The 20,816-nt window shown below is 36.8% G+C and overlaps 1 protein-coding gene across 6 annotated transcripts in view; it reads left to right on the top strand.

Annotated features, from left to right (window-relative positions):
- SESTD1 (SEC14 and spectrin domain containing 1) overlaps nt 1-19,884 on the top strand; it is a 198,827-nt gene extending 178,943 nt beyond the window's left edge. For all 6 annotated transcript variants that reach the window (XM_065931855.1, XM_065931859.1, XM_065931854.1 and 3 more), the window contains 8 exons: nt 4,608-4,802; nt 5,331-5,445; nt 6,912-7,071; nt 11,863-11,944; nt 12,656-12,778; nt 13,556-13,747; nt 16,395-16,516; nt 19,162-19,884. In XM_065931855.1, the coding sequence (XP_065787927.1) occupies nt 4,608-4,802; nt 5,331-5,445; nt 6,912-7,071; nt 11,863-11,944; nt 12,656-12,778; nt 13,556-13,747; nt 16,395-16,516; nt 19,162-19,291 (1,119 nt within the window). In that variant the 3' untranslated portion in view covers nt 19,292-19,884. The remainder of the gene's footprint in view (nt 1-4,607; nt 4,803-5,330; nt 5,446-6,911; nt 7,072-11,862; nt 11,945-12,655; nt 12,779-13,555; nt 13,748-16,394; nt 16,517-19,161) is intronic.
- The last annotated feature ends 932 nt before the right edge of the window (nt 19,885-20,816 follow it).

Raw genomic sequence — 20,816 nt, 5'->3', positions numbered from 1 at the left:
AGAAACACAATTCATGTGAAATTTTAAAAACCACAGTAACAGAAGAAAGAGTGATAGTACATAAATAGAACCTTCATCTGTAGTCTTGAATTTTAAAAGTATTATCTCAGGAACAGTAGCTGTAAGTTAAATACAAATCATTGAACATTTTTTCTTCAGCATAAAAGGAAAAAGATCATGTTGGAACCTATGAAATGCATAAAATATTTCCGTTCAGTTCCGTCGCTCAGTCATGTCCGACTCTTTGAGACCCCATGAACCGCAGCATGCCAGGCCTCTCTGTCCATCATCAACTCCCAGAGTTCACCCAAACCCATGTCCATCAAGTTGGTGATGCCATCCAGCCATCTCATCCTCTGTCGTCCCCTTCTCCTCCTGCCCTCAATCTTTCCCAGCATCAGGGTCTTTTCAAATGAGTCAGCTCTTCACATGAGGTGGCCAAAGTATTGGAGTTTCAGCTTCAACATTAGTCCTTCCAATGAACACCCAGGACTGATCTCCTTTAGGATGGACTGGTTGGATCTCCTTGCAGTCCAAGGGACTCTCAAGAGTCTTCTGCAACACCGCAGTTCAAAAGTGTCAATTCTTCAGCACTTTACATGACCACTGGAAAAACCATAGCCTTGACTAGACGGATCTTTGTTGACAAAGTAATGTTTCTGCTTTTTAATATGCTATCTAGGTTGGTCATAACTTTCCTTCCAAGGAGTAAGCATCTTTTAACTGGCTACAGTCACCATCTGCAGTGATTTTGGAGCTCCCCAAAAATAAAGTCAGCCACTGTTTTCACCGTTTCCCCGTCTATTTGCCATGAAGTGATGGAACCAGATGCCATGATCTTAGTTTTCTGAATGTTGAGTTTTAAGTCAACTTTTTCACTCTCCTCTTTCACTTTCATCAAGAGGCTCTTTAGTTCTTCACTTTCTGCCATAAGGGTGGTGTTATCTACAAATATTTAGATTTTTCAATTATAGAGTTTTATTTTTAGGTCACTTTCATGTACTAACTAGGAACATTGCAAAGACAATATACTGTGGACCTTTCCATATCCACAGGTTCCACATACATCTGAGGAGTCAACCAACCAGAGATCGAAAATACTAAGGAAAAAAAAATCCTTAGGTATAAAAAGCAAAACTTGAATTGCAGTGTTTTAACCAATAGGTGGCACTGCATTGTCACCTTGAGAACAGGTTGTCTGATGCAAGATGCATCCATTAGCTTACGATGTTTAAGATGGTCTAGTATTAAAAATTTTCTTTTCTTTTGGTAAATAAAAGTCAACACTTTAAAACATATATTGGAATTGTTCAGGTCTTATGAAACTGACAGATTTCTAGTATATTGATTACTTAATATAGGTAGAATTTGGAAAAACTTTTAATATGCCATTTTGGGTTAAAGCAATCTGTTAAATACTAAATTTTAGATTCTTTATAAAAGCATAATTCAGAAATAAACCTAAAAGTAATCCCAAATCAATAAGGATTTTCAATACTAATATATGGAAAATTCAAGTCCTGCTAATATGTAGTTCTTTATCAAGGAGTGTCAATAAGAATTTTTCTTGATTTTTGAATGCTAGGTAAGCACAACAGAAAATATTGAAGTGTGTGGAAATGCGTGTATGATAATAAGGATGCAAAATAAAGTTTAAGGTATTTTAGTCCACTCATAAACCTTATTTTAGCTTTTAATCCTGGTGATTGCCCCTCTTCTAGTATGTGAACACCCAGGATGTTTCTTACCTACTGTCTTAATCCAAATCCCATATCTTGGTGGTGGTGTGTTTTTGTTTTTGTTTCATGTATGTATGTGTTTGGGGGTGGAAGGGCTATGAAATAATCATTTTCTATGCAGGTAAATGTTTTTGAAAGGTAGACCATAGAATGACCATAACTGAACTGAATATAGCCTGTTCACCTAAGGTTCTATAAATTTTACATTCCCTTATTTTCTAGGAAGGAGTATTATGAATAAAATATACGTGTGTGACACACACACACATACACATATATATATATATATGTGTGTTTATATATATGTATACATAGCTATTTCTCTGTATCCATGGGTGCTACATTCTCAGATGTGGAGAGCCAAGTACGAGACTTAAGCATCTGTAGATTTTGGAATCCCTGCACCAATCCCCCACAGATACAAGGGACAGCCGTATGGAGCAGGTTTTCTCGACGTTGGCATTATTGATTTATTTATTGATAAATTTTTGTTGCTTTGCCCTCCCTGCCAAAATAATGAAGGAACTATGCCTGATTCTAAGACCAACCACTCCACTACACTCTATAGACTGTGTTACCTGTGCAGGGCTTTGCTATTGCAATTATCTTCTCTCTTTTCAACTGGATTATTTCCATCAGTGTACAAATTCTGTATTTTACATTAAAAACAAAATATATGCTCAAGATATGTGCATTTTAATATAAATTTATATATATAATAAATAATATATAAATTAATATAAATTGGCTATACTCTATCTTCTCATTTCCTCTTCTTTTTTTAATTGACTCTGATCAGGATTTATGTCCTTCCCACTCTTACCAGAATTTCAGTCCTTATCTTATTGGACCTCTCAGTAAATTTTAATAAAGGTGACCACTTCTCCCTCATTTTTTACTTCATTCCTGAAACACACAGGTCCTTTTTGGCCTCTTCTGCTCAATCTCTTTCCTCTCTTTGCACTCTGAATTTAGGAGTGACCCACGGTTCAGCTTTCCAAAGGCTCTTTTCTTCTAAACCAATAACTCTTTGTGTTTGGATAATTTCATCTAGTCCCATGCCTTTAAATAACATCCATTGGCTAATACTTTGCAAATTAGTATCTTCAGCCTTGACCTGTACCCAACTGCTAGCAGTTTCACATCTTGAAACTTGACCAAATTCTTTGATGAGCTCTAGCAGTTTTCCGGTGGTGTCTTTAGGACATTCTGTGTAGAGTATCATGTCATCTGCAAAACATGACACTTTTTCTACTTCTTTTCCAATTTGGATTCCTTTTATTTCTTTTTCTTCTCTGATTGCTATGGCTAGGACTTCCAAAATTTTGCTGAATAAGAGCAGTGAGAATGAGCATCCTTGTCTTGTCCTTGATCTTAGAGGAAATGCTTTAAGCTTTACACCATTGAATATGATGTTAACTCTGGGATTTTCCTTTGTGGTGTTTATTATGTTGAGGTTTGTCCCCTCTATGCCTAGTTCCTGGAAAGGTTTTTTTTAATCATAAATGGATATTGAATTTTGTCAAAAGAATTTTCTGCATCGAGATGATCATATGGTTTTTATTTTATAATTTGTTGATGTGATGTATCGAACTGATTGAATTGTGGATACTGAAAAATCCTTGCATCCCTGGGAGAAATGCCACTTGATCACAGTGTACGATCTGCTTAAAGTATTGGATTTGGCTTGCTAGTAATTTGTTGAGGGTTTTTTGTTTTTTTGGGGGGGGGGTTTGCTTTCAAAAGTAGAAGGTCTTTAAAAAAATTTTTATTGTACTTGATTTACAATGTTGTGTTAGTTTCTGCTGTAAAACAATTGAATCAGTTATACATATACATATATCTACTCTTTTTAAGTTTGTTTTCCCATATAGGCCATCATAGAGTGTTGAGTAGAGTTTCTGGAAAATTTTTCTCATAAATGGGTGCTGAATTTTATCAAAAGGTTTTTCTGCCTCTGTTCTTCGTCTTGACAGGTGAATCTGATGGAGGAAGCAGAGTGTGGCGTGAGCGTAGGCTGTACGTGGGAGGTGTTACAGCCTCTGACAAAGTGTAGCAGTGAGGACATGAGGCTCTTGAGTGCTAGACAGTAGCATATGCTGAGGCCGGTGGGTTGGTGAACCTCGCAGGGCTGCAGGGGCCGGCGTAGCAAAGGATGTGAACTGGAGAGTCAGTAACTGGGGGTCAGAGAGTGGGATTCCTGAAGTGAAGATATGGGGGCTGTACAGCAGTACATGATATTAATAACAGATTTTGTGTCTGTTGGAGTAGGTAGCTGAGGTGTAGGTGAGGGCAGGATAGATGGAAGTGAGGGAGGGAGTCGAGGAACTGAGTTGAGTGTTGGCCGGATGTCTGCCCAGCGGGAGTCAGGAAGAAGGCTGACACGGAGGGGAAGGCCGAGTAGTCCACCGACTGAGATGAGGGCACGCAGCAGGAAGGGTTGCAGGATGGAGTCCGACAACATGCACTTCACAGGAGATGTGGCTTTTGAGAGAAGGATGGAAGAAATGGTTTGGAAATCGGAGTGAGGAGTGAGGCAGCCCTCTCCCTCACCTGCAGGCTTGTGGTCGGTCACCTGGACGCAGCAGCAGCAGAGCGGCAGGCTCACTGCTCTCTCTCAGGGTGATGGGTTTCACAGAGAACAGGAAAGAGAGGGGAACGTTTAGAGGCCAGCCATGAGGAGATAGACTTTGCTGTCGGCAGAAGTTACTCCAGGGATCTCAGTGGAAGGATTTGAACGCTGGGACTTTTTGTCCTCAAATTATTTTGGTTTAAAAAAATCTCATGTATGTTACTTAGTATATCTGGAGATACTGTAAAATGTAGTGTGTTCTTCAGGAGCTAATTTGGTCCTTGTCTCTCTTACAGGAATGGTTTGCAGTTTATGTGGAGCTTAATCAGCAGATTGCAGCACTCTTAAATGCTGGGGATGAAGAAGATCTTGTGGAACTGAAGTCGCTTCAGCAACAACTTAGCGATGTTTGTTATCGACAGGCCAGTCAGCTGGAATTTAGGCAGAATCTGCTACAAGCAGCTCTTGAATTTCATGGTGTTGCCCAAGATGTAAGTGACTACTCTGATTGCTTTTCTTTGCTTCAGATTATCTGAGTACTTATCTGCACATCATTTTTGCAGGTTTGCATGTCTCTTAACTATTTTTCTGGAACAGTAAAATTTACTGGTGGGGGAAACACGATAGATTTTTTGATTTTTTTTTTTTTAATTTTATGTTACATTATTCTGCATGCAACTAAACTTTTTTTTTTTTTGTCTAAATAGTGTCCCAATGTAATTGATAGATTTCGTTTGGATAGTTTTTCAATGTTCATGTTTTATAACATAGATTGAAATGAAAGTTTCAATACTTTTCTGCATTCTGCTGACCTGGACATACTGTCTTCCTGGTGCATGCATCTCTGTGTTCTATCTTTCAGATAACGTGTATTCTAATTATGTGTCCTTGTCTTTTAACAGCAGAGTCTTTTTCGAGTATAATCGTGGTAACTTCATTAGATATAAGCCTCATTAATCATTAAACACTGTAGATGCTGATTATATCAGGGTTATCTCTTTGGTGTCCCTCTGCTTTAGTTGTCTCAGCAGTTGGATGGCTTATTAGGGATGTTGTGCGTAGATGTAGCACCAGCTGATGGAGCATCGATTCAGCAAACTTTAAAACTGCTTGAAGAGAAGCTGAAAAGTGTTGGTAAGCAGATTTTAAAAATGCTGAAACATAAGGGTTCTTTTTTTAAAAATATCATTACCATGGTTAGACAAGTCAACTTCTACTGATCTAAGTATAATCATTTACAGGGAACACAGGAAAAATTAGTGTAAAAAGTTTTTACCCCCTTACAGGGTGTAGTTTATGCTATAGTTCTTAGCTTTCATTGGTGGTCCGTCACCCTTCTTCACAAGGCCTTCGGCCTCTCCTGTTTACCCAGCCGAATCTACAAGTGCCATGTCTTGCATATTCTATGAACAGTTATCTGTAGTGCATGCATAACCTGTATTTAGCTGTGCAGTGTTCTGTGGTAAACCCTGTATGCCCCACACTGTGTTTTATGCAATGATTTTTGTTGTTGCTATATCCTAACCTTGTGAAAAGAATAGTTGGTTTGGTTCTGTGCATTTGTTTCTCCAAACTGGGAATGTTGCCAAGGTTACATACTCTCCAAGGAGAGGATGGTTCAGTTTTATTAAGGTAGTACCCTTACTTGACACCATAACCTTTTGACTTTTACTGCAAGTAGAAAATACAGGGAGTTTTCCTAGGTCATGACCAGAAGTGAATAGTGGCTGTGAACATGGGGGTGGAGGGTGTGTGTACTGAGAGGGACATTGGGCAAAGGAAAATGGGGGAGAGGAAGCAGAAACTTGAGGCAGTGATTTAGTGGAAAATGGTGACATGTGATTGAACCAATTTAATCAATTTTGAAAAGGACTTGAGGGAATGGGTTTGAAAAATCATGTTTGTATTGGCATTTTACTTGCTTATAGTCTTTGTTATTTTAATGGATGGTGTAACTAATTACATGTTTAGTATCTAATTTGCCAAATGAAATTAATTTTAAAAATGTCACAAGTTTTCTTGAGCGATATTTTTCCTTTAATAATGCTAAAGGAATTCCAATATATGTACCTAATTTAAAGTCTTATAAATATATCCTAAGTGTTGCTTCTTACTGAGTATAAGCTGACAGCACCTATATTCAAAATGCTGTGTCCTTTCACAGTGAGAACACAGTGCTTGACTGTTTTAATGTCTTGTGGCTCTAATATATTTTTTGAACAAAGCATTTGCCTTCTCCTGTGTTCTCCTCAAAATTGAACTATGTAAAAACAGAAGGGAAAAAATTGAAAATCTTACTCATCAAGACAGGAATTCTCACACTTTCTACTTGAAGGTTTGGAAAGTGATTAGTTATCTACAGAAGTTCACCTTTTAGAAATTCTCTTTAGGGAGAATTTGAATGAGAGGGAGCTCCAATTTGAGCCGCATTTAAATAGGTTTTATTGATTGAAATATTCAGAGGGCTCCAGACCAAAGTAGTTTTAATGTACAAAGCTGTTATCCTTGCAATCCAAGTACAATATCTGCTGAGAAGATTTAATTAAGGGAGGGAAAGCTTCTCTTGTTTAAGAGATTAAATCTGGCAACTTTTGTTTTAGATGTAGGATTGCAAGGTTTGCGTGAAAAAGGTCAAGGTCTTCTGGATCAGATCTCCAATCAGGCATCCTGGGCCTATGGGAAGGATGTAACCATTGAAAACAAGGAAAATGTGGACCACATACAAGGAGTGATGGAAGACATGCAGCTTAGAAAACAAAGGCAAAGTTTGACTGTTCCTGTTAATTTTTGCTGAGACAACATAATATTAATTAAAATGAAAAGTGATTATTTTCCATACAAAGTAGAAATTCTTACCTGTTACATAGTAGTCATGTAGTAAGTTTTTGGTAAATGTAGTGATTATTGTGTATAATTGTACTAACAAATAATGGCAATTCGTTCATATAATGTGTACTTTCGTCTTTTTACTCAGTGATAAAAATTCCATTTCCATTTAAGTGGATCACATTCTTTATCCCCAGTATAGCCTGTGACTCATCTGTCTTTTAAGACTCTGGAGAATCTGGCATTTCCATTTTCATTTAGTTTAGAGTTTCTATTAAGTTTATCATACGTTGATCTGTTTCTTCATCTAAACCTCACACAAATTGTCACTCATCCATTGTTCTCATATTTGCTGTAGAAGGCTTAGATAGTAAATTCTGGGTAATGTTTAGTTTCATTTGTTATATCGCAGAACTAGAAATTTAAAGAGTTCTTTGAAAACTCAACTTGCAATAGCAATTGCAGAATATTGCAAAATAAAGGATTAAATTAATATATGCTAGTACATACAGGCTAGCATGGGTGTATGAAATTTTTGTACACTTAGAAATTTCAAGGGCATCAATAAAACTTCACAGAAACTTCCCTCTGCATCACAGACCAAACAGTCATTAGATAGAAATTCCTTCTATCCTCATATCTGCAAACTTATCCATTTCATTATTTTCATCAGAAGGATGAAAAAGCTTTGCTCTTATCGAAACTGTGTATCCCCATGGCTCCTCACTCACTCAGTTCCTGCTCTCTCCTCTAATCCCTGCCTTTCATTCAGATACTTTGTTGTTGTTCAGTCCCCAGTCATCTCCAACTCTGGGACCCCATGGACTGCAGCCCGCCAGGCTTCCCTGTCCTTCACCATCTCCCAGAGCTTGCTCAAACTCATGTCCATTGAATTGGTGATGCCATCCAACCATCTTGTCCTCTGTCATCCCCTTCTCCTTCTGTCTTTCCCAGCATCAGGGTCTTTTCCGGTGAGTTGGCTCTTAGAGTCAGGTGGCCAAAGTATTGGAGTTTCAGCTTCAATATCAGTCCTTCAGTGAATATTCATGATTGAGTTCCTTTTAAGATTGACTGGTTTGATCTCCTTGCTTTGTCCAAGGGACTCTGAAGAGACTACTCCAACAGCGTCAATTCTTCGGCACTCGGCTTTCTTTATGGTCCAACTCTCACATTCATACATGACTACTGGAAACACCAGAGCTTTGACTATATGGACCTTTGTGGGCAAAGTCATGTCTCTGCTTTTTAATATAGTGTCTAGGTCTGTCATAGCTTTTCTTCCAAGGAGCAAGTATCTTTTGATTTCATGGCTACAGTCACCATCTAGAGTGATTTTGGAGCCCAAGAAAATAGTCTGCAGCTGTTTCCATTGTTTCCCCATCTTTTTGCCATGAAGTGATGGGACCAGATGCCATGACCTTCATTTTTTGAATGTTGAGTTTTAAGCCAGCTTTTTAACTCCTTTTTTACCTTCATCAAGAGGCTCTTTGGTTTCTCTTTGCTTTCTGCCACAAGGGTGGTGCCATCTGCATATTTGAGGTTATTAATATTTATCCTGGCAATCTGGATTCCAGCTTGTGCTTCATCCAACCTGACATTTTGCATGATGTACTCTGCATATAAATTAAATAATCAGGGTGACAGTATACAGCCTTGACACAGTCCTTTTCCAATTTTAAACCAGTCCATTGTTCCGTATTTGGCTCTAACTGTTGCTTCTTGACCTGCATACAGGTTTCTCAGGAGACAGGTAAGGTGGTCTGGCACTCACTCTAAGAATTTTCCACAGTTTGTTGTGATGCACACAGTAAAGGCTTTAGCGTAGTCAGTGAAGCAGAAGTAGATTTTTTTCTATTGATTTTTCTATGATCCAGTGAATGTTGGCAGTTTGATCTCTGATTCCTCTGCCTTTTCTAAATCCAGCTTGTACATCTGAAAGTTCTTGGTTCATGTACTGTTGAAGTTTTGCTTGGAGGGCTTTGAGCATGACCTTGCTCGCATGTGAAATGAGTGCAATTGTGTGGTAGTTTGAACTTTCTTTGGCATTGCCCTTCTTTGGGATTTGAATGAAAACTGACCTCTTCCAATCCTGTGGCCACCGCTGAGTTTTCCAAATTTGCTGGCATGTTGAGTGCAGCACTTTTGTAGCATCATCTTTTAGGACTTGAAATAGTTCAGCTGGAATTCCATCACTTCTGCTAACTTTGTTCATAGTGATGCTTGCTAAGGCCCATTTGACTTCGCACTTCAGGATGCCTGGCTCTAGGTGAGTGATCACACCATTGTGTTTATCTGGGTCATAAAGATCTTTTTTGTATAGTTCTTCTGTGTATTCTTGCCACCTCTTCTTAATACCTCTGCTTAGTTAGGTCCGTATCGTTTCTGTCCTTTCTGGTGCTCATCTTTGCGTGAAATTACCACCTTCTCTTCAAACCTCTCTTTCTCTCCCTTGAGCTCTCCTTGACAGCTGTCATTGAAGATCTAATCTGCATTCATACCTCCTCACTGTCTCCAGTTTACTTTTCAGCTCTTTGTCTGATTTCTCCTCTCACCATTTCACTGAACTTGCTCTTACTGATGTCATCAGTGACTGTAATTGCCACATGTAAATAAACCCTTCATCTTGCTCAAAATCCAAGGAATACTTTTGGTTCTGACATTGCTTGACTACTCTGAATAGCATTAGGGACAACTGACATTTTTTTTTTTTCTTTTTGAAACCCTCTGACAACTTTATATACTTTAAAAACACCTTAATGATTCTCCTGGGCACTCTGTTTCTTTTGGTTTTCCACACTGATTTCTTGTCCTCTAGCTAATTTCACTGCTTTCAGGATTTGTTCTGAGGCCAAATCCTCTTCTCACTCATTGTCTTCTCCCTGGACAGTCTCACTACTTTAACGACTTTCTTCAGTTTGACCATGATTGAGTAGTTATAGCTCTGACCCAGATCCCTCCCCTGTACTTTGGACCTGTAATTGCTCTTAGCTACTGAACATTTCCACCTGGATGCCCCATACAATACTTAAAACTCACTTGTATGAATTGGAATCATTTTCCTCCAAAATCTGCTCTTCTCCTTTAGTTTCCTGTCCCAGTTAAAAATACCATCAGCTACCCAACTTGTGATTTATCCGAAGGCTTTATCAAAATCGTTACTCTTTCTCGTCTCTTACAGCCTCATCAAATGCCCAAGTTTTGCTGTCTCTGAATCCTTTTTTCATGATCTTAGCTCTTACCTGCTTCCTTCCTTGCTTCTCTACAGTCTGTTGTGCATGAGCACCGTCTTTGTAAAGCGTGCGTACAATTACCTAACTTCTTGTGTGAACCCCTCTCGGTGACTTCCTGTTTCCTCAGATGAAGTTCAGTCTCCTTGGAGTAGTGTAGGAGACCATTGATAATCCAGTCCTGTATAATCTTACCTCCTTTAACTTTCCTACAAAACCACGCACTTATTTCACTTTGCTGAATGCATCATGCAGTTTCAAGCATCCAGAGTACTTAGAATACTTCTCCCCTCATTTTCTGCCTAGTGTATTCCTACTTATTATTCAACACTCTGGGGTACTTACCTTTGGGAGTTTTTTTAGATTTCTTAGGCAAGTTTTTACTTATTTCTCTCTATTCTCATATAGCTCCACAGTAGTATTTATCACATTGTTTTTTTAAAAGTCCATCTTCCCAAATGGGACCATCTTAATAAGTAGAAACCATGTCTTATATTTTCAAGCACACTGTTCAGTACCTGAAAATATATGTTGAATATGATACTTTCATATTTCAGACATGTCTTCATCATTGACGTGTCTTACCTTGTATTTTAGCTTCAGATTTTAAAAATATATATAATCACTTCTCTTCAGTCCCTTGTAGGATTATTTAACCAAATTGCCCTTTAAAAATATGTTATAGATTGTGTTGAGGACATTCTTGCAAAAAAAAAAAAAAAAAAACCTGTGACAATGGCTTAGCTATTGTCATCAAGCTCCCTTAAGAATATCAACTCTAGTGGAGTCCAGTGCCTCCTGGGTGGCCTGTTTGTGGTGTTCAGTACTGCCGTGAGATTCTCTCCTTCCCGTCTGAAGTACACGGAATTGCATGGAAATGAAGGGAATGGCTCAGAGCTTCATTGATCAAGTCAGCTTAAAATTTTAATCTGTATGTAATCCAGGGAGACCACACTAAAATCTAAAAATACTCTGAATTGTGTTTTTTTCTGTCCAGAGAATTTTTTTTCTTTCTTAAGAGCATAGATGGGAGGTTTTTTTTTTTTTTAACTCAAAATTAGATATTACTCTGGTAATGTAATATAATGAAAAGCTTTAATTTTTTTTTTTATTTCCTTGGAACATCATTCTCCAAACTAGTATTTTAGAAAACTTTATGTTTTTGTCTTTGAAGTTTGTTTAATGCTAATTGACAGTTAATATTTCTTTAGGCTTTAGTGCACTGCTGTGTTTGTGCTTTGCTTCAGTATTTTGCACAATCCATACAATACTCAAGAGGGTTTGTGATTTAGTATCTTTCAGGTATTTTGAGGTTTTAATGGAACAGAGATAACAGATATCCTTAAAATTCTTGCAAACCAATACAAAATAGTTGCAGTCTCCATAGTGTAAGACTAAGTATTTTAATATACTGTAAAATATGTGTACAGATGGTGGTGTTATACTAGTTATCCACAAAACTGAAATGTTTTCCTAAATTTATGTTTGGATTTATTAGATGTGAAGACATGGTAGATGTGCGAAGATTAAAGATGCTTCAGATGGTACAGTTGTTTAAATGTGAAGAAGATGCTGCCCAGGTAAATCAATCAAGCATATTATATACTTGTCTTTACTTAGAAAATTGATTTCACCTAACTGTAAACAGAAGTATTCTTTTCATGGTCCTAAGTAAATTCATTAAATTAGATTCTCATTTATCATGTTGAAGTAATAAAGTTTTATATTTTCAGTAATCTTACTGGTCTCATTTGACTTCTCAATGAAATGCTCTATTGAGCTAGAGATTGAAATTATTTATTATTGTGATTTGCTTGTCAGTTACATTCCAGGATGAAGGCTGGTGTAGTTTATTGCCTTTTAACCCACAAGAGGGTTTTGTAGCTAGCTAAACAGTTTGCTGTTTTGTATAGTCACTATCAAAAAACATAGTTACAACTTAACATGGAAGAAAATTAGGATTTTAAGTTCTAACATTAAGTCTGTAATGAGATTCCAGTAAGATCTATATTACATAAATGCATGGTTTTTTATTAATATAAATCATGTGATGTTAATTTTAAATGAGTACTTCTCTTTATTAGTTCTTGTCTTTAGATTTTAAAGATTTTGAGGAAGAGGAGAGATCATTAACTTATGTAGTTTGGCACTGAATGAAATAAACTATTATGGTTATAACAAATGGGTTAATTAATCATATGATAGTAATCTTTCTTTTTATTAATATGGTGTTTTGCTATTCAAGGTAAAAAGTTATGACTCCAGGTTGACTGTGACTTATTTTCATTCAGGCAGTAGAGTGGCTCAGTGAACTTCTGGATGCTCTTCTTAAGACACACACCAGATTGGGGGATGATGCTCAGGAAACGAAAGTTCTGCTGGAGAAGCATAGAAAATTTGTTGATGTTGCACAGGTACAGAACTGGTTATCTTCCTTTTCTACAAGCTCAGTGTTAGAATAGTTTTCTACATGATTGTAATGTAACTTAGCCCTCAAAGTCCAAGAAGGTTAGTTATATTAATCCAGAAATATAAAACTAAGAAAATGTCAGCTGATGAATGAAAACTAGCCTGTATACATTTGAGAGGGTTTAAGGTTTCCTGAATACAGGTTCTGTAGCTCCCTCTGATTTGTGATACATTAATGCATTATGGTAATTTTAAGGCAGTAACCATTCATTTGTAAAAGTTACTATGAAGTATAAGTTAATGTCAGTAAATTAGAAACCCTAGTTTCTGCATCTCACCAGTGTCAGCGTTATAACAACATGGATTTTTTTTCATGTGAATAGTATCTTAATTTATTTTGCCTAATTACTGAGTTCATGTTGTTAACTGTGGGTTCCCCATGTGGAATATAAAGTGCCCCTTTCCGCCCATTTGTTTTGATTAATGGGTGAGCAGATTTTTTTAATTGATTTTTTTTTGGGCTGGTGAAATTGAGCAGACTGAGAGGAAAGCAGAGTAAGAGAGGAAAGCCTAACAAGAAATAAACTTAATAAAAATTAACTGGAAGTATTGCTTCCCCTTAATTATTTATGCGTGCAGACAACTTGTAAGTGCCAGTGGAATCATTCATTATTGATTTCTAGTAGTGTTACTTAATTGCAGCTACAGTCCTCCCGTTCACTTTCCTGTCCCTCTTTTTAGAATTCTGTTGTTATAACTTTGTGTTTGCTTTTCTTCTTTAGAGCACTTATGACTACGGAAGACAGTTGCTGCAGGCCACAGTTGTGTTGTGCCAGTCTTTGCGCTGCACCTCTCGATCATCTGGGGATACACTTCCTCGACTGAACAGAGTGTGGAAACAGTTTACAATCGCGTCTGAAGAGAGGGTGCATAGGCTGGAAATGGCTATTGCCTTTCACTCAAATGCTGAAAAGGTTCGCTTTTTTAAAAATGTAGTTTCAGTGGTGTGTGTTATGTATGTTTAAAATGTGTTTACCTTGTAATTTTCTGATTAGTCTGTTCTTTAAAAATTTATATGAATTCCATTGTTTAGAGTTTGTTTAGGTATAACGTGTTGTCTTAGAAGGCTCAAATCAGATTCTTGGTAAGCCATCCCAGGGTTGGAGTACTCTGGTTAGAAGAACTGAAGCCATCCAGTAGTCGTTGCTCAGCACCATGTCTCTCCTCACCGGACCTGATGCCCAGAATGTACTGTGTTCTTTCAGGTGTCATGACTCCCATTGTTTCATTATGCCAAGAAAGGAAACTGTACTTTCGCAAATACTAATTGCCATAAATTTTTTAAAAGGTCACTTTGTGATTTTTATAATGTTTGAGACTCTCCAGCTAAAATTACAAGGATAAAAATGAAACCTTTTTTTTTTTCATGTGTTATCTTTAAAGAATCATTCTAGATTTTATTATTTAATGAATTCATTAATCCCAGAAACTAAAAGTCAATATGCGGTGTTTTATTGGGGCAAATTTTCAATAGAACCTTTTTCTCAACTACACAGTGAAAATTTATAGCATCCAAGTCTTATATTTCCATTCCAAAGAGGAGCCTTACTAAGTAGTTAACTTTGTTTTGATGAAAGTTTATATGTAGGGTATATTCAATGAAGGTTAAGATATGAGAAACCTAAGATAGCCTTGGTCTGTAGAACAGAAGAGATACTGCCAGGAGCCTTAGGAATTAAGGAGCTTCTGTCTGTGTTATGCAATACATCTGTTGGGAAATGTCCACATTAACTCTTACTGAGCCAGTTACTGAACTCTACAGGTCATTTTTTTAGTGTAAGATGGGCCGACTGATGATGAATCAAAGTATCCAAATGGCTTGACTTATTTATCTGTTGATTGTTTTAGTGAAAACTTTTTATTGAACTGTACTACTAACATAGAAAAATGTGCAGCTCAGATGTTCTACTCACTGAGTTTTCAGAGTGAGTATGCCTGTGTAATCAGCTCACTGTTCAAATAACAGGATGTTACCAGCACCCAGAGGTTGTTCCCATCCTCTTAATCACGCTGCTTCTGCTGCCCTTCCCAGTGTGACCACTGGCCCGATCTCTTAACACCACTGATAATTTTTTAGGATGCTACTCTTAAAGTGTATCTGCAAAGACATTTAAAAATCTAGATCTCTTCAAGAAGTTATGTAAGAATGGATATATATTAGTTGCTCAGTTGTGTCCAAGTCTTTATGACCCCATGGACTGTAGCCTGCCAGGCTCCTCTGTCCATGGAATTATCCAGGCAAGAATACCAGAGTGGGTAGCCAATCCTTTCTCTAGGGAGTCTTCCCAACACAGGGATCGAACCTGGGCCTCCCACATTGCAGGCGGACTGTTTACCATCTGAGTCACCAGGGAAGCCCAAGAATGAATATGGTTGAAAATTTTTACATAGAATATTAGTATTCCTATTTTTTCTGGTACATGACTTTATCGTGCTTATAATAAACTCTCCTCAAGGTTATTTTATTATGTCAACCTATGTAAACCTTTTGTTATTAGTTGTTATTTTTCTCTTGGGTGGGTTCTATTTCAAACCAGCAAGCCACAACTATAAGCAAACTGCATAGCAAATTATAGTGATTAGGAAAATATTTAAATTAAATCTGGAATTTTATAATATGAAAATATCCTTTATGAGTAATGCCAAAATAAACCTAATTGGATTCATTAAAGTATGCAAAGTTGCAAAAATAAATTATTTTTATTCTGCCTTAAATTTTGCAGATTTTTTCTTGTAGGTAAATTTTTAAAATTAGTATTATTGTTTTAAATCTGAAGTGTATCTTAGACTGATAGCACATCTGCATTTGAAACTAGACACACTTCAAGTGCTCACTAACCTTATGTACCTAGTGGCTGCCATGTGGGTCTGTACTTATAGCTTTAACTATTACGAATCACAGCAATTTTTTCTTTCCTCTCTTTTGTGCCATTTAAATTTAAATAGTGATTATTAAGGAAATAAATAATATCAAGGACTGTAGAAATTCCAAATTTGAATAAAACCATATCTATTTATATTTTATTTTTTAGTTTATATCATGTAACTAAAGTCAGCAGATCTGTTTTTAAAATAACTGTAAAGTTTCTAGCTAGGGAATCACATTGTTACACGTTTGTACTCTGAGTATATTTTGTTATGTATTTATATATATTTTTTCATTTGTGAACTTTGTAAGTTCATTGAGGTCAAAATCTGTTTCTCATTCATATCCCAAGCCACTACATAAACATAAAATAAGTATTCAATAAATAGTTACTTGATGTATGAAAGAATACTACTTCTTAAGCACAGTTTCAGTTTAATTCCAAATAATAGTCTAGTATTTTTTTTTGGAAATCACTATAGAACTCTTCTTATTCCAATTACAATATTATTAATGTGGGTTATGTGTTTGATTTTATTTTAATTTTTTGAGTCAGCTTTGTCAGTAATCAACCTCCTATAACATACATGAAGATTCTAGGAACAGAACAGAAACACCTTCAATCTACTAAATTTTAATGAACTTGGTTTCCTTTCTATGTCTCTTGATTGATGTTGCGCTTTTATTTGTTGCAGATTTTACAAGACTGTCCAGAAGAGCCTGAAGCTATTAATGATGAGGAGCAGTTTGATGAAGTTGAAGCAGTTGGGAAATCACTTTTAGATAGACTAACTGTTCCTGTAGTTTATCCTGATGGGTATGCTGCACGTTCTTATAATTTGTGTTTTTATCAGTAAGGTCTTAAAGTAATATCAAGAGAAGAAAATCTGTTTCTAAAAAGTCCTAGTAAATTAGCTTCGGTTCACATCTTCAGTATCTGTAATAAATTAGTTTAAAATGAAAAGAAATCCCTACTGGGTTTTTAACAGTGGTAGCAGTTGGTACTTGCTGCTATCAAATGTACTGCCCTCGATAGCTTGTTGTAGAAGAAAGATCATTGACTAGGTTGACATACTAGGTTCTAGCCTTGACTGTGATCATAAGGAGTCTGGTGACTTTGAACTTCATTCAGGGAATGGATGGGGAGGGGACTGTTTAGTAAGCTCAAAATATATACATTATATACCCAGCGCAAAGCTAAACATTTCACCTTTAGGCTTTTGACCAAACAGTGCTAGGCCGATACGATTATTGTGCTTTACAGATGAAGAAACCAAAGCTCAGAAAGATTAAGTAAGTTGTCAGGATATCACAGCTTCTAAGTGAAATTAGAACATAGTTTCAGGTCTGTCTGGCACTAAATCCATTCTCTTTTTCACTGTGCTATGTAGTCCTAATTTCTTCTTTTGTAAAATGATGGGGTCTTGATTTCCACATTCCTTTCCATTTCAAATAGTTGATGATAAAAATAAGAGTTAACCTCTTGGAAATAAATGGTTCAGTAAATGAATCGTGGTAGCTTTATCCCCAGGGAGCTAGATCTTCTCAATGAAAACAATTTGGTGGTAATTCAGAAGATACGTAATTCAAACAGTAGAGAAACCAAACCATTGAATATAAGTATCCTTACATTGTAATACAGGGCTTTCCTGGTAGTTCAGTGGTAAAGAATCCACCTGCCAGTGCAGGAGACGTGGGTTCAGTCCCTGGGCCGGGAAGATCCCCTGGAGAAGGAAGTGGCAACCCACTTTAGTATTCTTGCCTGGGAAATCCCATGGACAGAGGAGCCTGCTGGGCTAGTCCATGGGGTCACAAAGAGTCGGACATGACTAAGCAACTAAACAAAAACATCAACACTGTAATATAGTGAGTAGGTTTGATTGTGGACTCTGGAACCAGATTTCTTGGGTTTAAATCTCAGCCCCACCACTTACTAGCTGTGACATCTTGGGCAAGCCACTTAACCTTTTCTGTGCCTCAATTCCCTCATCTAAAAATAGGAATATATTTTCCATACTTCCTCGGGTTGAGTGAGGGAGTTAAATGAGCTACATGTATATAAACTACTTAAAACGATTATCTCACACATGATAAGTGCCACCGCTAATGTGTCATGAGCTTCAAAGGATTATTTGGAATTGATATTGAGAATATACAACGTTTTTCATAGTCTCTACTTAGATAATCGCTCAGTCGTTTCCAATTCTTTGTGACCCCATGGACTGTAGTCTACCAGACTCCTCCGTCCATGGGATTTTCCAGGCAAAAATACTGGAGTGGGTTGCCATTTCCTTCTCCAAGATAATCTCTAGTCATACCTAAACTTGAAAAATCAGAAGTAGCTTTTAAAGTCATGTATATCTCCAGTGTATAAAAGAGAATAAAATCTAAAAGTTTGTAGATCCGGCTGGTAACAGTGTTAGGAGGGTGCTTCTGGTTGGTCCGTTCCCGGATGTCCCTCCCCCAAAACCTCAGTTCTGTGATTCACAGCCAGTTGTCACAAAGTCAGCCCCATTCTACTCAAGTCCTCCCAGGAGCCTCTCCCCCTGGTACTTTTGCATGGGCTGCTTCTCCCATGTTCTACAAATAGTTCATGTGTCACTTTCGTTTTTAAAATGGAAGAGTCACTTAGTGCTATATGTTCAAATTTCACAACTTTAATATTTGCAATTATTATTCCATTCCCTTTTATATGGTAATTTGTTTATACTGTGTAAAATGTGACAGCTTAGTCACATTTATCTTTTGTACTGTTTTCCTAGAACAATAAAAGAAGTCAGGTGGTCTCTCTGAATTCCCTGCTTGAAGACCCACGTTGATTCTGTTTTTTCACTGTGTAGTTCAGTCATCTGTTTCTCTGGGTCTTAGTTTTCTGATCTGAAAAGACAAAGAGCTAAACCAGATTATTTCCAGGAACTCTTTGAGCTCTAAAAGATTCTTTGACTCTGAATGCTGTATCTTTGCAAACAGGATAAAATTAAATGATTTTACCTATTAGTGTCCCAAATGATGGCTTAACATTAAATGGATATTTTACTTGCCAGCTATGTTAGACATCTGATGACCATAGTCCTTAGCATGAAGCACTCATACAGATTTTATATTTGTGTATGCGGTAGCTCCCAAGCTGGAAGCAGAACGTTGCTGCTGTTGCTCTGTTTATTTGTTGCATTGTTTGGTTTCTTGAGATTATCATAAGTATACGTGATAGGATATTTATACCATTAATATATTTTTTCAATTTTAAAAAATGTCTTATGCCATTTTAAAAAAAGGTTTTATGCCATTTTAAAAAATGTTTCTCCTATCGAATTGCTACTCAAAGATAACAGTATGGTCTGCAAATGAACTAACGGCATACCACGTAGGTAATTTTTATGGTGATTTTTGCTTCCTTTTGCATTCACTGCAGTCAGTGGGTTTGTATTAATCTGATTGGGCTTTTTCTGTTTTGATTTGTAGAACTGAACAATATTTTGGGAGCCCAAGTGACATGGCTTCTACTGCAGAACACATCAGAGACAGGATGAAACTAGTTAGTCTCAAAAGGCAGCAGCTGAGACATCCAGAAATGATGACTACAGAGAGCTAATAGCTGCCTTCTTCCCAGAGACCTGCTGTCCATAATCCCGCATGTCGTCAGCATACTCCAGCATTAGCTCCAATACGTTAAGATGCATTTCACAGCCAGGATAAGCCTCCTTTCTTTCCATTACACATTTCTCTCCACATGTTAACACCTTGCAATTACCAAGGCAGAATTGTTTAACATGCTTTGAGATCATAGACTCCAAGTATCTTAAAAGAAGGAACTGTAAACATTGCACTGAAAACTTGCTTTAAAGCTTTACCTGACCTGTCAGTTTGTAGATGAACAACTGATAATAAGCTTTGAATGGTGCTAATAAGAGTTTAGAAATTCTCTCTATAAAAAATGGTTGCCCTTCCTCCCCAGGTGATGTAGTAAATTTAGACTATAGCTCAACTGTTATTAGTAGACAGTGGTGTCCTCAAAATTTTGCTTTGTAATTCTCCTTCAAATTCGATTATTTTTATTGTGTCAGTATGAAGAAAAACCTTCAGATTTTTGATATATCATATTCATTAAAATACATTTTCCTATTTGTATTGATAATGTATTAAAAGTTGTTTGTGCTTAATAAAAGGCTTCTTTTAAACACCTTATTTAATTTGGTGGTTATATCCTATTTCCAAACATGAGTGCCTTAATTAAAAGGGCATTCTTAGGCTTGTAAGGATGGTTTAATATTTGTTTTCTCATGTTGGTTGCATGTATTTTAGCCAGGAAATTCATATGTAAGCATGTATATATAATAAATAAGCATGTTTTATCAAAAATATTGTGAAGAAAAGTTTAGATCTTAGTGAACACTCTCATTTTTTCTTCTTCAACTTGAAAAATGTTATCTAAATTACTGTACTGAAAATATTTTGTCTTTGGGAGAGGAGGGAAAGGCGTACATAGTTACTTAAATGTCATCTTCTATATTAGAGTAATCTTTCAGGAACTAAAATAGCAATTGTTAATAACATTTAATTTCTCATGATAGACTAGAAGCAAGATTCTGGTGTAGTATAATAACAAAAATTGTACACATCTTTTAGAAATTAAATTTATAAAATGTTAATGCTTTTAAGTTTATATTAAGTTTAAATGGTAAAATACATGTAATTTTGTGTTCGTTTTTGTTTCAGAAAATGTTTTTGAAAAAGATTAAAACCAAGTTTATAGTCTGTGATCAATACAAAATTATGCAAAGTATGCTCTTTTCTTTCCATTGTCTACTGAAATGTCCATGTATCTTCCAGTGCATAAAGCTCCTTCTGAGCCTGCTGGTTTTTCCAGCCTTCTTCACTGCCAGACTTCTTGGAGAAACCCATACCCGTTGCCCTGCGTCCTCAGCACACACGCTCGGCACCGTGCAGGCTGGCTTTCAGAGCCCTGCCGTGCAGTGGTTTGCAATGGGCTCCAGTTACTGAATTGAGTGATTTTTTTTCCCCCCAGTTTGCATTCCTCTCCTCCTCTGCCTCTGCAGCATTTCTACCATGGAGCAACCTCTCCTACAGTGTCTCCTCCCTTGACGATGTTCTCTTCT

Source organism: Muntiacus reevesi, chromosome 3, assembly GCF_963930625.1.
Source record: "Muntiacus reevesi chromosome 3, mMunRee1.1, whole genome shotgun sequence".
Taxonomy (NCBI): domain Eukaryota; kingdom Metazoa; phylum Chordata; class Mammalia; order Artiodactyla; family Cervidae; genus Muntiacus; species Muntiacus reevesi.
Note: the sequence above shows the minus strand (reverse complement) of the source record. Positions and strands in the feature narration are given on the sequence as shown.